The 17,138-nt window shown below is 34.6% G+C and overlaps 1 protein-coding gene across 1 annotated transcript; it reads left to right on the top strand.

The window, feature by feature from the left end:
- The first annotated feature begins 373 nt into the window (after positions 1-373).
- LOC136833943 (bridge-like lipid transfer protein family member 1) lies at positions 374-16,536 on the top strand. The gene is made up of 5 exons (XM_067096224.1): positions 374-448; positions 3,261-3,415; positions 6,779-6,959; positions 12,262-12,390; positions 16,438-16,536. The coding sequence occupies exons 1-5, from the start codon at positions 374-376 to the stop codon at positions 16,474-16,476; spliced, it is 579 nt and encodes a 192-aa protein (XP_066952325.1). The 3' UTR covers positions 16,477-16,536.
- The last annotated feature ends 602 nt before the right edge of the window (positions 16,537-17,138 follow it).

Raw genomic sequence — 17,138 nt, 5'->3', positions numbered from 1 at the left:
ATGATACCAAAGAGTTTTGGTGAAGATGAAAACTGACTCCAGATATTCTTGATTGAATATATTGATAGCAAATATTGTAAAATAAAATGAGAAATTCTCTCTTTTGGCGTACTGAATACTGTACCTTTAGTATTTACTGTTTCTGTGAAACTTAACTAACATTTAAGTAGCTCAGCAGTTGAACCAATTGAAAGAAAACAGAGGAGTTGCACCTGGTTTACCAAGTTATCTTGTTCCTATTTACCTTCCCTTTGGTAAGGAGAGTGATTCTGTTTTCTGTGCCTCATTTTTCTGCTGTTTTACTGTTCATATCACTAGCAGTGTGCTTAAGGAACCACCATCTACCTCTCTTCTGCTCTCCAACCCGGACCCTATGGCAAGGGTGACAGATGCCATGTTGCAGAATTGGTTGAACCTGGACTTCTATGCCTTCCTGCCATTCAACATGGTCAGGGAAGTGCTAAACAAGTTTCAATCGCTTTAAGCTCCGTTCTAGCCTTGAAAAGAATGGTTTCCAGATCTTCCGAGTCTTCTAGTGGACTTCCACAAACTCCACATTTACTCAGACAATCACACTTCAGGAGGTTCCACCAGGGGTTTTGCGCTCTTGCTCTGACAGGCTTCAGACTGTCCAGAGACTTGTCAGAGCAAAGGGCTTTTCAAGAGCAGCTGCAGAAGCTATTGCTAAATGCAGGTGTCAGTCCTCCTCTAAACTTTACCAGTCTAAGTGGACAGTCTTTCGCAGATGGTGTGCCAGACGTAACATCTCATCTTCTAAGACATCTGTAACAGATATATCAGACTTCCTTCTCTATCTAAGAAGTTCCAAAGGGCTTGCTCCTTCCACTATTAGAGGATGCAGAGCTATGCTCAGTCCTGTCTTCAAACATAGAGGGTTAGATTTGTCCTCAACGAAGACCTCTGTGATCTCATTAAGTCTTTTGAGATTTCCAAGCAACCAAATAGAGATGCTATATCTTGGATTTTGACGTAGTTCTTAAATGGCTAATGGGCCCCGCCTTCGAGCTTCTCCATTCCGCCTCTCTTAAGAACCTTACCAGAAAGACTCAATTCCTTGTCGCTTTGGCCATGGCCAAGCGTATTAGAGAACTTAAGGTCATCGACAAATGATTAGGATTTGCCCAAAGAGACGCAGTTTGCACTTTTAACCGTGGCTTCCTGGCTAAGAATGAGGATCCTTCTCAGCCCTGGCCTCGCTCTTTCTTAATTAAGAATCTTATGGATGTCCTCGGACCAGCAGAGGAAGGACGCATTGTTGTTATTATTAGACATTACTCATGAAATTGTCATACAATGCCCCCTTAATTGCTGCCAAGACTATATTTCCTCTGTAGTTTAAAAAAAAAATCCTGGTATTTACTGAATTATGGAGAATATGAAGGTACACATATGTATAAATGCATACTTGCTATTAAGCTTGTATTTTTAGTTTAATCTGGCCTGTCCCAAAATTGTAGGGTATGATCTTTGGCACCACACTGCTATCTTTACATTAAAGCAAATCCCTCTACAATGGTATCTCCAAACATGGTGTACCCTACAAGGTCCATTATGCCAGATTTCAGTCCTTAAACAAGAGGCAGAGACTGCCTACAGGATTACCTACATCTGGCAAGAGTAACTCATAGGTTTACCTGTTACAACCATTCATGTTTTCTATGGGATAAGTTTACCGTCCTTTGCCCAGTGCTGCACTGTCCAAAAATTTTTTGTTGGACAGTACTCAGCTATATGAGTGTTAATTAAGAGTCACAGAAAAAATACTAATCTTCATATTAACATTTATAGTATCAACCCAGCCTCCCCACAGTCCAGTGAACAGACAACTAACTGGGGCACAGAAAATGACCTACTGGAGGGAAGGTAAACGAGAAGATGAGATAGGCCAATAAATGAGGTACACCCCATTTTCTTTTATATTTTCTCAACTGCTGGATGAGACTGAGGCTGAAACTTATTATGTTTTGCTCTATTATTATTATTATTATTATTGTTGTTGTTGTTGTTGTTGTTGTGGATATTAACATGTACCACCATTTTTGAACCAATATTATGCCAGAAATGAGGTCAGAGTAGAGTAATAGCTGATAAAAACAATGAAAATTTGAAAATATTTATTCTTTAATATCAATAAACATACATATTTTACTAAGAATTACTAAAGCATTTAAAAAATAAAATATAATGCATTTCAAGCTTCATTTTGATACATAAATAATGGCCATACCTCAAAAAATAGAAGAGTTACACTAATTTGCAAATTGCTGAACTTTGACTGTGTTTTCTGGCATTTTTTATATGCAGCGCGTTGGTCCCTTGTTACGCTCTACCCCTGTTATCATACACTGTTTCAGTGTCATGTAAATGGTGTGAAGCGAAAATAGACCTACACTTTCAGTAAGTCGCCTGTACAACTAAAGAGAGAGACATATTGTGTCTGAAAGCATACGAGGTGTGACCACCCTGACGTTGTGTGCTTTGACCTTAAAGGAAGGCAGAATGTCCTCTCGGATCTCAGCATGTTATCATTCATTAGTTTTGTAAAATTCTTAGTGAAAGCGCATATGTAGGGTATTGAGCTAAAAGGCTGTTAACTTCTCTTGCAGGCCTCCGCTGAATTAAATGCTTGCACATAACAAAGTAGAATAAAGAGGAATGAAGGACAAAGATAAAAGAATATATAATTGAAGTAAATCACAGAATCTTGTCATATTCACAAGAAAGTCAACTAGAAGGTATAGGAATCTTTGTAGTTATATAAAATTTAAGATATTTATAAACTAACATAAATTTGAGTCCATATAATTAAAAATAAAAGTAAGAAACTATATACCTATTGTATCTAATAACAAGTCAGACTGGCCCCCACTACCTAACTGAGGCAAGCAGGTGCACATTTTTATATGGTACTTGAGTTAACCGACCAGCCAAAAAATATATCACAGATACTCCAGTCATTTTAGAAAAAATATCATGGGAAGGAAGGGTGGTTAGAATACTTTATGTAACTAGAATCTTTTCTTAACATTTCTTTTGAAGTTTAGATGTGAAATTGTAGGTATGATAGGTACAACTTTCAAACAGTGAAGTCTGAAGAAGTTTTAAAGATGCATTAAGTCTGATGTTGAACCTCACTCAAGATACGAAAATAGACATAGTAATGAAAACTTGTTGAATGTTGAACTGCCATAAGTTATGCCCATACAGTATTTGATACCATGAAGTCTTCATTTTTACAGGTTGAAACTGTTGATCTTAGTTTATTTCTACCCCCATCAAACACATCACGTCATATTATTGCTGCATTAGATAGAAATGCTAAGCTCATTGATAAAGAGGGAAGACCAAAAGAAGTGTTCAATGATGGAAAGTGGAGAAAATTTTGCAAGTTAAGGTAAGGATGAAGTATGAGTATGACTGGTTTATTGTATACTATCACAAGTCTCCTCCAAGTAAAATATTTCCTTTCAGATTTAGTCATATATATGTAACTGTATAATATTTTTTAGGCTAAGCAGGTAAGAAGAGATATGCCTTTTTGTTTTCATGATGATTTATTGTAGATTTATTGTAAGTCCTATTTTCTAAGAAAGACTGAATGGTTCATTTAATCATTGTATGTAAATATTTACTAATAGGCATGGCATTACGTGTACTTGTATTTCATTATAAAATGTTTTAGCTCTTAGCAAAGGCTGCAAAGAAAAATTAATACAGTACTAAATACATAACTTCCCATGGAACACATAAATTTAGAAATAAGAGAGACAATTATTGTAACCATTTGGTGAGAATCCTTCATCGGTGCTTGAGAAATGGGTCATGGTGTTCAAAAAGTTGCTGCCTCCTAATTTTAGCCTATGATGATTAGTTTCATTTTATCATTCTTGAATGCAAACCTCCCCTTTAGGTAAATGAATCATATATTTTCAAATTGGATAGCAACTTGAAATATTCTGATGTAGTTTTTTTTTTATCTTATCATCAGACTAAAGGTATCAGTATATCAGAGTATCCAGAACTTTTGCATAATTTTATTTTTGTTGATTTGTACTAAGGTTAACTTTTGTATAAAATATCATGAAATTGGGTCATGATAAGCTAAGTCACTTCTGTACTTGACATGTTCATTCACATTGTATGCTGTGCAACAGTGTCCATTTTCTGAACTTTCTTACAGTTGCACTACATTTTAGTATACATCCAGGGGCTGAAGGGAAGTTGTTAGTATTTTATTTAATGCAGTTTCCAGTTTAAAAATTACTGTTTTGTTTGCAGAGATGTGTAAAATATGAAAAAATTTATGACAGACAAATTTAGTGCAATTTTTTGGGTTTAGTTTTTCTTTAATGACTTTACTTTGGGTTTATTGGTTTTACTGAGAATTTCTTCATCATTTACACCAATAAAATTGATAAAGTGTATATTATATAGTACATTGTAATTGGTCAATTTTTCACAGTTCTTTAAAACAAGACAGACAATTTTTCTGTACAGTAAACATATTTCATACATAAGAGAGAAAGGTGGTTTCAACTTTAAATCCCAAAACTAGTATGTGAAGGAAATAGAAAATCAGCTTGCTTCTGCTCTATGAGCTTCTTCATTTTCTTATCTGAACACTCACATGTCTGATATTTTCATTATACCTGCTTTCATATAGCTCTTTCTGTGACTTTTTTATTAAGAGGAGTCCCCATGCCATAAGGCCCCATTGTAAAGTAAATGTCTTTTACCTCATGATTGAAGGGCTTTGCTTCAAAATTTTACCACTTATTCTACAACTAATAATGAAAATTCTTTCATGGGAAATTTAGAAATTTAGAAATTCGACCTGTAAGTCTATTTGTTTTGTAGTTTCAAAAATCATGATTTCACTTTTCAAAAATAATATGCAAAAATAAAAGTTGTACTGAAAAGTGATTTTCCCAACGACAAAATAAAGATATGTAGTTATACTACACTCTTTAAAAGCTTCATTGAATTTGATTCAGTCTTCTTAGAGAAATCAGCATTTAGTTTTGAAAAAAGTAAGTTTTGAGAAAACAGCAAAAAAAAAAAAACTCCGAGACTCTCAAGAATCTTGAGAGAATAAGGACGTGTTGAGTGAGTTATCCCTATATCAGTATAACCTGTTTTCTCTATGGTGCTACCAATAGAGAGAATGCGATGTTTTAATGGGTGACAAGTTTTTTTGTATAAATTTTGTTGACTTTTTTTTTCAGGCTTGTTTACAATTTATTGTTCACAGTGCCATGCAAGCTGTGAACAAAATTGTCCCTGAACCAATCTAAAAATTTCTTTTAGCAATAACATTTCAGGTTATGTTTATTTAAATGTAAAACAGTCCAAAACAGTGTATAACTCAAACTTGATCCTATCCAGGACTTTGTTTTTTACAATTTGTCGTTCACAGCGCCATACAAGCGATGAACAAAATTGTCCGTGAACCAATCTAAACATTTTAATTTTAGCAGTAATGCTGCAAGATGTGTTTATTTACACATAAAACAGTCCAAAACAGTGTATAACTTACTTGATCCTATCCAGAAATAGTCATACAGACATTTTTTACAAATCTTTTTACAATTTGTGGTTCACAGTTCCGTACAAGCGATGAACAAAATTGTCAATAAACTATTGTAAAAAAATTTTTTAGCATTATTACTTCAGGATATGTTTATTTAGACATAAAACAGTTGAAAACTGTTAATAGCTAAAATTCAATAATTCCTTAAAATTCAGCGGTCGGCACGCCTCTTAAGTCTGCTCTCATAAAGCTCTGTCTCTGAGTTTTCATTAAGTGTGCTCTCATATAGCTCTTTCTGTGAGTTTTAATTAAGTCTACTTTTTTATAGCTTTTTCTTTTAATGAATACCTCCCATAGTTTACTCACAATTTACGTGCATCTGTTTCTGCTGTATGTGGTGAAGACATTCCAAAATTCACATCAAATGTCTTCAATCTGGGTTCTTTTGTGATCTTTTATCAAGTACACCATAAAAGGTAGAGATTTATGCTCTTTGTTCAAGGTGGATGTTTGTCAGGATCCAGAAATGTTGGTGAACTACATACAGTGTGTCATGGTTTGTAGTCATATCTTCAACTGAGATACCATTATAGTTCAGTACAGCAAGAAGTTTCAAGTGATCATCAGCAATTCCAAGGATTCCCTCATCATATTGCAAAAAGAGAAAGAAGAATTGAATGTTCTGATATTTGGAATACTGCATTTAAAATGGTTATATCAGTGAAGAATATGAGAGGCTATTTAAAGTAGTTACGGTATTGAATACATAATAGAAGTTTTTGTTTCTTGGAGGTAATTCCTTAGACCACAGTGGCCTGTCATAGATATGAGACTTGTGAGGTTAAAATTTATAAATATGGAGAGTTTTGGTGCTTAGATGGATATTCTCCAAAATAAAATTGTTGCATATATTGATAAGATAATTTTCCTGGTTATGAATGGTGGAAAACTGATTGACATGGAATTACCTTTCAACCATAGGCACATTTTTATTTAAACAATTTGTAATAAATATTTTTAATTCAGAGTTATTGATTTTCATTTTAGAATAAGCAAATTAATAACTTTTTATATGCAATATATGTTTCTTCAAATCACCACTAAGTATTCTAGATGAATGTGACAATTGTTGTTGCCCCATTTTTCTTTAAAAGCTAGCCCATGTTTTCTGGAACTTCCTATTCAGGAGATGGGCATTCTTATCTAAATATTTTTTTATTATAACAGCTCTGGATGGATAGATTGTTGGCAAGTACCTGAATTACAGTTGAACATTGGTTATACCTACCATCCAATTCCCCATTGGGCCCAACACCTCAGGCCAATGTTTCAACTCCCGAAAAGGAAGAACTGCTTTTGTCGCCAATTAGGGCCCCTCATAAAAGAAGTCCCCATGGAAATCATAAAGGTGAAAGTTATATTGCTAGTTAGATTTGATGTTATTTTAAAATCAGTAAAACAAGGCATGCATAACAAGTTTTGCTCATCTCAGCCAGGGTAATGACAAGAAAATTTAATGCTTTGAGATTCTGGGGCGTTTCCCAAACCTTATAGCAATATTTTTCTTTTATTGTTCTGGTAAATTTATTTTTCATGTTATAATATTGGTTCTGTTGTCATATTGAAATTGAATGCTTGTGCTTTATTGTAGTTTTTTAAAATTGGAAAATAAAAGTAGAAATTCAGAGTGATATAATGAAGTTAGCCAAAAATTTTCTATGGATGACATCATTTACAGTCATCAAACTCTCAAGGGTCAACATTTTCCTGATTGCAAATGACATCACCATAATCTCAAAAAGTTAATGACGATTCAGTTGTTATTGACACAATTTAGCAAAAAATTTTTTGGCAGCTGATCCTTCAGATTAGATCCTACTTCATTTAAGAAAACTTATTCTCTCAAAAGATATTCGTATAGATCTTAAAAGTTATAGGCTGACAACCAGACATGCATTCTGTATCTGGCCATTATGTACTCTTTGGTACACAGTCATCCTGACCCACTTGGTTTAAGGTTGACCTTTATTCTTTGTCAGCCAGTCAGTTTCTATATATCTCTAACTCCCTTGTACACCTTTGCCCCAGATCCACTTTTACAACAAACCATTCACTTTTCCATTTTTTTTGTACTGTTCACCTTAAAAACTTTCAGTCCCCCATCCAATTATATTCACTGCTCTCCATATTGTTTTTCTGTCTGTTTGATCATAAGCTGATGATAATAGCTCTCATAATTTTGTTAGGTACTCTAGAAAAAGCATTAGTATTGAAAATATATAAATGTACAATATTCTGTAACAAGAAAAACAGTCTTCTATTTAGGTGGCTAGGATAAGAATTGTAAATCACACTGGTCAGATAAAATACAAAATACTAGGCCAGAATAAAGAAATTGGCCATATGCTCAAAGCTTGTTCATACTGAAGAAGACTCTGAAAAAGGAACCTAGATTAGCTATTTGTAGTTTCTCAGTCACATCACCAGTGCCACATTCAAGGAATTCTGCTTTAACTACACATCGCAAGCGTTAATGATCCTCAAGAAGTGACAGGCTTATTCATTAAAGAAACAAAGTGGAACTTGAAGTAAGTGGCTTTGAAGATCCTGCCAAAACTGAACTTATAAAGTTGCATTAAACATTTTAAATTAGACAACAATTGACCGTAAAAGAGATAAAATAAATTGCATTTGAATTTGCCAAAATAGGAAAAAGTAGTTCAGGAAAGTATACCCTTTTCAAAATGCAGTAAGAGAAAATCAAATTTTAACAAAGTTCAAAATCTACAGTAAAAACTGTAACCCCAAAAAGTACCCATAATAGTAAAGAAGATAAAGAATCTTTAAATGATGAACTATCATCACCTTGGTTTTCCAAAGGAAAATTAAATCCCCCAAAAAGTCCCAAGTAATTAATCAGCAGCTGTACAGTACCTCATGCTTTTGAATAATAACCTTTACACAAAAATCCAAGAATATAATAATCAGTTTGACAAAATAGGAAAATACAACCAAAATGAAGACTTAAGTTTATATGTGTTATGAATGGTGTATGTACAAAATCAAACACAATATAGGAATACAGTAATTAAAGATTTTGGAAAAATTCAAAATTACAGTCAAATCTCAGAATTCATTCACATTAGGGATACTAGGTTCCTGGGAAAATAAAAGATTTTCCAAATAATTTTTGACTCCAGACCTTAATTCCTAGTACAGAACCGTACTATATTGTTGGCCATAGATATTACTAGTATTTTACATTAAAGGTTGATTATTTACAAAATTATATACAACACAGAGCAGGGCAATACATATAATTTTTTTGTGTTCAAAACAGTGCAGTACGTTACTAATTATACAGAGTGAGAAATAGAGAGAGAATGCACATGCTGTACCTGATGTTAACATGATACTATGGTATCTGCACAGTACTCTGTATTCTTTTTATACTTTTTGTCATTAGGTTTTTAAGACAATACCAGTTGAAAATACATTATTTTACAGTAATCTCAAAAAACCAATCACCTTATACATATGTAAGGATATGCACAACTCGGTTGAGCTTCAGACTGTCACTCGATGGGCCGGAGTTCAGTTCCTGCGGCCGGCTGATGAAGAGTTAGAGGAATTTATTTCTGGTGATAGAAATTCATTTCTCGCTATAATGTGGTTAGGATTCCACAATAAGCTGTAGGTCCCGTTGCTAGGTAACCAATTGGTTCTTAGCCACGTAAAATAAGTCTAATCCTTCGAGCCAGCCCTAGGAGAGCTGTTAATCAGCTCAGTGGTCTGGTAAAACTAAGGTATACTTAACTTATGTACTGTAGCTACTTTAACTTAGGTCTTTCACATGAAGACTCAGCAATAATGAACAATTATGATGATGATGGTGATGGAAACAATAACACAAAACAAATATGCTTATGCACTTCTTGGAAACAGTAAAACAATCAAATATGCATGTGCACTTCTTTTTGTATAGTATTACACTTACATAGGAACACACACACACAATAGACAAATTCTTAAAAACTGTATGGCATTATTATCATCAAGATCTTCATCCTCTTTGTCAATTCATTCTGTAGGAGGAGGAGTGGCTGGTCTTTTAGCTTCTGTGATCGCAGGGTGGAAGAGGTGGATGAGGTGGAAAGAGAGGCAAAGAGTCTAGGTTTAAACCTTTTGGAGATACAGTGTGGTATCTGTTTAACATGTTTTGCTTTTCATTGCTTTAAAACTTGATTTATAGAATGCAAATGCTTCTTCTGCCATTTCCTTCAGTTTCATGCGCATACCATTGATAGGTTAGCATCATGAAAAAAGTACATGAGAGCAGTGAATTGATGCAATCCTTCTGGTATGGTATGTAATGTAAACGTGTTTCCTGGAACTGCTTCTACTTGTTTGATAAAGCATCTTACTGGGTAAACTGCATCAAGTCACATTTATCTCAGTTGTGACATCAGTTAAATCCTGAATTTCCCAAGACCCATATCTTTAAATCCTTCTCTAACCACTGTCTTTGCCACTGTCAAAATTTCTTATGTTAATTTTTAGACAAGCTTTGTGGTAAATAAGGTGAAGTCATGAACAAGATTTCAAAAATATTTTTTCCTGTATGAATTTACTGCTTCAGGCTTGATAGCCTCCATGGCTCTTTGATGATAATTTGGCATCAGTGATTGTATTTTTCGCATCAGTTTGTTTTCCATGGTTGGAGCTTATTCCATAACCTGAACAATACCAAGTGTAATGGGGCCTTAAATATCCTTATTATCGCTGATCTAGAGGTTATATTGGAAGTGTTGGTGGCTAAGTGGATGACTTTGGAAGTGTTGGTGGCAAAGTGAATGACTTTGATGCCTTTGGTGTTGAACCCATGTGATTCTGGGTGGCCAGGGCCATTATCTAGGATTCTGAAACCACCATGGGAAAATTATTCTAATAGTCCAAGCTTTCTTGTTTTGTATGTAAAAGACTGGCTGTTGGAATTTTTCTTCTTCATTCAGGGCTCAAGGGTTAGTGGCTTTTTAAATCAGGGCTTTGTACTTGACTTTTTAAATCCCCTCTGTGGCTTTTTTTTTTCCAAAACAATTGCTTGAATACTTACTTGCTAATGTCCAGCTCCTCTGTAAGTTTCTTGATGTTGTATGCAAAACGCCTTCACTGCTTCATGGTTGGCTTAAGCAGCTTTTCCTATAATCTTTATATTTATCAGTCCAAATCTGTAATTATGAAACTAACCTTGCTAGCTTTGTAAAGCTAGATCCTGTGCCTCTACTTACCTTATGGACACGCTTTTGTCAAATCATGTTTAAGTCTACTGTGTTAGGATATTTTTTATAGTGATCCTTTTCCATAGAAAATTAGCTGTTTCAGCAGGAAAAGAGAAATATTTGCACATGATTGCAGTGTTTTTGCACCATCTGTGTAGCTGCAGCAATAGTTGTTGAGATTTACTTTTGTTCATACTTATGATTGACTTATGATGGATGCTTTTAGCCTATACTTTCCTTCATTTCCTTATTTTTGTGATGGTTTTAATAAGGTTATTAAGTGCTGCTTATTTGAACTTCCTGCAAATGTCTTTCAGTTACTTTGCTACTGTATTAATTTCTATTTAGTGATTAAATTAAAGTTTATGATATTCTCAAATTAGTTATTGCAAACTACATTATTTGTTTTGCTTTTATTCTTATAGTATCTATGGGTTCAGATTTGAGAAATTCATTATTATTTACTGTCCATGTTGTTGGCATGTTATTATAAATATTACTTAATAGCTTTATAATTTCTTTTAAACAAATTTTTTTAAATGTTTAGTTAGTGTTATTTTGTGACTGAATTATGTTACAGCATTTGTTTTCAAAGATCAGATATGGTAGCTTGAGCCATCTTGAATTGGTCAGTTATACATTTTTTAAATAACTAATTTTTCATATATAATTTTCATAATGGTTTAGTGTAGATGCATTGGTAACTCTCTTTAGCAGCCAGTGCTGTACTTTCATGTCTAAGTAAAAGACAGAACTTCATTTATGTAGTAGTACTTATAGGGGTCAAGTTTGTAACCCAGATGTTCATTGTGAGGTATGTAAGGACTTGTTCCAATCCCAGTGGCAACTATTTAATGGTAGAGAACATTGTAGTTGCCCCAAGAATTCAAGCAAGGGTTTGTTATCCTCTGCTTCAGATATATCTTTCACCCATTCTGTTTTGACTTCATCCTCTTCTCTGAGTTCTGCTGGTTCAGATCATGCATCATCTTACGTCCTACAGAATGTGATGGTTAAAAAACTACCTCTTTCCTCCATTGCATAATTATGGTTAAAAAACTACTTAAAGAAAACTTGTGGCATTGTTTTGCCTTTGACCATGGAAAATCTCATGAAATAGGCCTCTAACTGTCTAGCAGAACATGATGTATGTTAAGTTTAGCATGATAAGCCAGACTTCCTCAAGTTGTTGGATTGGAATTTAATTTTTCACAAAAGTTCATATTAAATGTGGAGCATGATTTACACATACAAAAGACCTGTCTGTTTTATATGTGATTCCTTTACACCTAACAAGATTGTAGTTGTGATTGCATGTCAGCACTAGTAAGGAATACTTAGTGGTACCTGACTTACTACAATTTGTTGAAGTTGATTTTATAACATTTTCCCATTATAGTATACGTATTTTGTTTTATTTATTTTTTTTAGAATATCACGCCAGAGCAGTTTGATCCAACCTCAGTGTCAGCTGATGTTTTTACTGTTGAGCTCCGCATCATTCGCCCTTCAGACCTGAAGCTGTATGGTACTGTACTTCATCTCTTTATTAATCTAAAGGTAAGTAGGTTGAGTACATTTATGTAAACATTTGCAGTGTTAAGTGCTGTGTAGGACATGAAGACTAGTGAGGATATTCTGTTTCATTTAATAACTGAAGTTCATTTCTTAGGGTTTACATTGTAGGGCTTAATATGATTGTTATCATCAACTGTTAATATGAAGCTTCAGTATCCCATAAGATTTAACCAGTGAACTGCAAATGCATCCTTCAGACCTTAAGATGTATGGTATTGTACTTCTTCTCTTTATTGATCTAAGGGTAAATAAGTTTAGACAGTATGTAAACATTTGTAATGTTATGTTCTGTGTGGGATATAAAAATAAAGTTTGGGTATTCTGTTTAATTTTAAAATCTGAAGGTAATTTTTGAAATGAACCTTGCCTCTCCATTACATATAGCTTTTACTTCCACTGGCGTGGTAGTTCTACAGATTGAAACAAAAAGCGATAGCACATGGTTTTCTTTGAATATCCATCTTCTGTCCATCTACTTCCCCTACCCCCACCATGAGATGGTTTTCTTTGAATATCCATCTTCTGTCCATCTACTTCCCCACCCCCACCAGGATACCAATAGGTACAAACACTCATAGCTGGTCAGCCTACTTCTGTCACTGGCTTCGATAGGAGTTCAAGCACCAAATACTGTACCCTGTATACCTTAAACTAAAATGGTTTTAACTGCATATTTTAGTAGTTCACTGTCTATTTTAACAGTTCAAACACCAAATATACCTTAAACTATCATCCTAAGACACTATAATATCATTTCAAAGTCATCTTACAACATTACCTTTAAAGATATATGGCATACAGCTACATGAAAACTAATCAAGTTACCCTGAGAGAGAGAGAGAGAGAGAGAGAGAGAGAGAGAGAGAGAGAGAGAGAGAGAGAGAGAGAGAGAACAAAAATAGATATGCACATTGAAAATATTTAATGCACTAGTGACAGTATGTACACAAAGGTAACTAAAGATTAATTCACAAACTAGGTTATAAGAATATACAGTATCAGTAAACATTAAACTAAAATCAGTCATAAAACAAGTAAAAATTGCAATCAAGTTTCTATCCATCAATCAGGACTTAGAGGAAAACTGCCATTGTTTATTAAGGCCTTTCTGACATATTGACGCTTTCAAGTTAGAGTTGGTGATACTCAATCAGAAAGTAAATTCCAAGAAGAAGGGGTTCCACATGGTAGCATTCTTAGTGTTACCCTATTTGCACTTGGTATTAGTGGCATTTCTCCTCATATTCCTTTATGATCGTATTGCAAACATCTTTTCGTTGATGATCTTTCTATATCATTTGCAGGATCAAAGGATGCCTGGCTGAAGAAAGCTCCAACTTACAGTAAATAATATCACTAAATGGGCAGATTTGAATGGGTTTAAATTTTTGACTAGTAAAACAGTTGTTGTCCACTTGTGCCGTATTCATTGGGCTTCATCCAGACCCAGATATATATATGAAAGGCCAAAGAATTCCCCTGTGTAGACGGAAAAACAAATTCCTTGGTTTAATTTTTGATCAGAGTTGGCGTGGTGTCTCATCTAAAGATGTTAAAGACAAGTGTCAAGAAGATTTTAAACAATTTTAAGGTTTTTAGCTCACACGTCCTGAGGTGCAGACCATCAAATACTTTTAAGGTTGCATAAAGCTCTGGTTTTTATCGAAATTGTTTTATGGGTGTAGTATACTCTTCTGTAACACCCAGCAGGCTGAAAAAATGCATGACTCCACATCATGCAGGCAGGACTGGCCACTGGTGCTCTAAGACCTCGTAATATCAAGCCTCTTGGTTGATGCTGGGAGTTACCTTTACAACCCATCGCCAGTCATCCATCCTTCGCTACTGGTATAGGATGCAGAGACTTCCCAGTTCTCAAGCCTTTCAAATTATAACAAGCGAAAGACATTTTAGGCACTATGAGATGCATCCTAAATGTCTGCAACCTTATAGGTATAGACTTAAACAGTTACTTGGCACTACTGATATCAGTAGAAATGAGGTGTTTCATATCAGGATGTCAGTAACCCTGCCATGGAAATTAATAGAATTTCATTTTGTAAATATTTTTATGGTTTTAAGAAAAATATGACAGATATAGAGACCCATTCATATTTATGGAACACAGTGAGGTTCATAAGGATTCAACTCTGTGGATTCCAGATGGCTCCAAATCCAGAATGGTGTTGATTTGGAGTTTTTAGTAATAAGTTTTGCACCAAATGTGCACTTCCTGTTTAACATCCATTTTTCGGCAGAGTTGCTTGGGATTTTAAATGCTATTGAAAAAATAGCAATTATTGATGAAACAAATTTCACAATTTTAGTGATTCTAAGAATGTATTACAGACACTTAATGTTTTTAACTCTACTAACCCCTTGTTTTAAAATTCATTAATGGGTGCACCTATTATTGTACAAAGGAACACAGATTAGTTTTTGTTAATCTGTGCACATGCTGGTGTGCACGGAAATGAAGAAGCTGACAGATTGGCCAAAGCAGCAGCTCTAGATTTACTTCAAGGAAGTGTCCCACTTTTATAATGATTTCTTCCAAGCATTAGAAAATATATAATTAATTTGTGTCAAGAGCAGTGGAATAGAGGAGAAAATAAATGAAAGAAATTACAGATGTTATATTTCCTTGGAGAGTATGGCAGTATGCCTAGAAAGATGGGAGACTGCTCTTTTGCTGCTTTAAGGATTGGGCTTACTCGCCTAACAGCTTTTGATTGGTGGGGAGAATCATCCTTTTATGAGGATTGTCTGGTCCTTTGACTGTGAGGCATTTGCTGGTGAGGGCCCAGTCTTGGGGGTGATTAGAAAGTCGTTACCTCTCTGAGGCTCTTGGTCATGATGGCAGTTCATCCTGCCAAGATCCTTGGAGGATGTGGTGTATGATGCCAGTGGCATTTTAGATTGATTATTGATGCTGGTCTTCGCCAAAAATATATTTCAGTTTTTTATCTGTTGATTGTTTTTATAGTAGCTATGTTGTTCATTTTATTGATATCAGCATCAATGAGCCAGTTGTCATGATGCCAAATAACTCAAAATCATTGATTCATTCATTCACCAAAGTTTCTTTTGGCGCAGTAGAGTTTTCTGTACAGCCGCTACAACGTATAATCAAGGCCGCCAAAAATAGATCTACCGTATCTTTCAGTGGTTTGCAGCCCTCAAGCCTCCAGTAGTTTTAAGATCTGAGGAGGACAGAAAAGTGCAGACAGAATAAAAATGCGAACAGACAGACAAAGACAAAGCTGGCACAGTAATTTTCTTTTACAGAAAACTGAAAAAGAGGAGTAGCTCCTCACAAAGCATCAGATTACAAGCCAATCGGCAACTAGCAAAGCTGGTACCATGCTGTGTGATTGGTTACATCCAACACTTTGAGTCAGTAGCATGTCGTGCTACAAGCCAACCAGCAACCAGGAAAGCAGCGCTGCTGTGTGATTGCCTGCTTCAACCCTTCCAGCCAATAGTTATATCATGGAGCCCACATCCAAGCAAATAAAAAAAAATTGTAACGTGCATATGTATGCATGCGCTCATTCAATGGCTTCGTGAACTTCCTGGAGTTTTAGTTTCATATTTTTATGTTAATGATACAGTAATTTTATCATTAAAGAGAGAGAGAGAAAGTGATGAAATGAACTATATTTACATCAGTTAAACAAATTAAAAATGTCTGAACGACGCTTTTTATGCATATTATGATGATAATACAGTGCTCCCCATTTTACTTATAGGGATAGGTTTCAGAACCTACACTGGAAATGCAAATTCCTCTAAAATGCTTATAACTGGCTTATAAATGCCAAGTACCTTGTATCCCCTTAAATAAAATGCTTATAACTGCATATTTTAACATTTCACTGTGGAAAGGTAAAAGCCAAGGTATTTCCTGTACTGTATAGCATAGCCTGTTTTGATATAAGAGAAGAGATGTTTTACTGGGATATTTTCTTTTTATTGAGTTGCATTCCATGCCCTTCAAGGTAAACTGAATACATATTTTATTTCAAGGAAAATATCTTTGGAGAAGATCAGAATTTACTGACATGAACCAGAGTCATGTGGATGAGATAACCCCACAGAGACCAGCCAACATGAGGAGTCTAAATCAATAGCGTTGCTGAAGAAAAAAAACTGAATTTGATTGTCGAAAATATCGTCAGTTCAAAGTGATGGTTTACTTGGATATCAGAAATGTTATTGGTCATCTCATAAAAAGGTAAGTGGCTTATACTTTTACATTTTGTTTTTTATAATCTTTCACATGGTGGATAACTGCAAGACAGGTGTGGTTTTCCTTGCTACTGTACAGTACTGTATTCATATTTATTGTGGCTGAGTTTTAAAAAATTATATTTTGTCAGAAAAATTCGTTTTACCTTTGTAATAACTAATTATGATACTGTACCTTTACTTTTAGTGCTGTACTGTATTTGCTGCTTACACCATCATATTAGTTCAGATTGTCAAGTTCCTGGGCCCTGAACCCCAGGTTCTTAAACCAGGGTGATGCATTTAGTAGAGAGATTTAAATGTAAAAGTGCATGTTAGATATGTCTGCAGCATAGAAAAAACTTTCAGTGTCTTTGTTTCATAGAATATGTATTTCCATAATTTGTTTTATAGAATATGTATTTCCAGTAATTAACCTGTTAAGCATCTGTAGAGTGGTGTAAGCAAAAGCGAAGGTCAGGTTACAGCTGATTTATTCA

The sequence above is a fragment of the Macrobrachium rosenbergii genome, chromosome 52 (assembly GCF_040412425.1).
Source record: "Macrobrachium rosenbergii isolate ZJJX-2024 chromosome 52, ASM4041242v1, whole genome shotgun sequence".
Taxonomy (NCBI): Eukaryota; Metazoa; Arthropoda; class Malacostraca; order Decapoda; family Palaemonidae; genus Macrobrachium; species Macrobrachium rosenbergii.
Note: the sequence above shows the minus strand (reverse complement) of the source record. Positions and strands in the feature narration are given on the sequence as shown.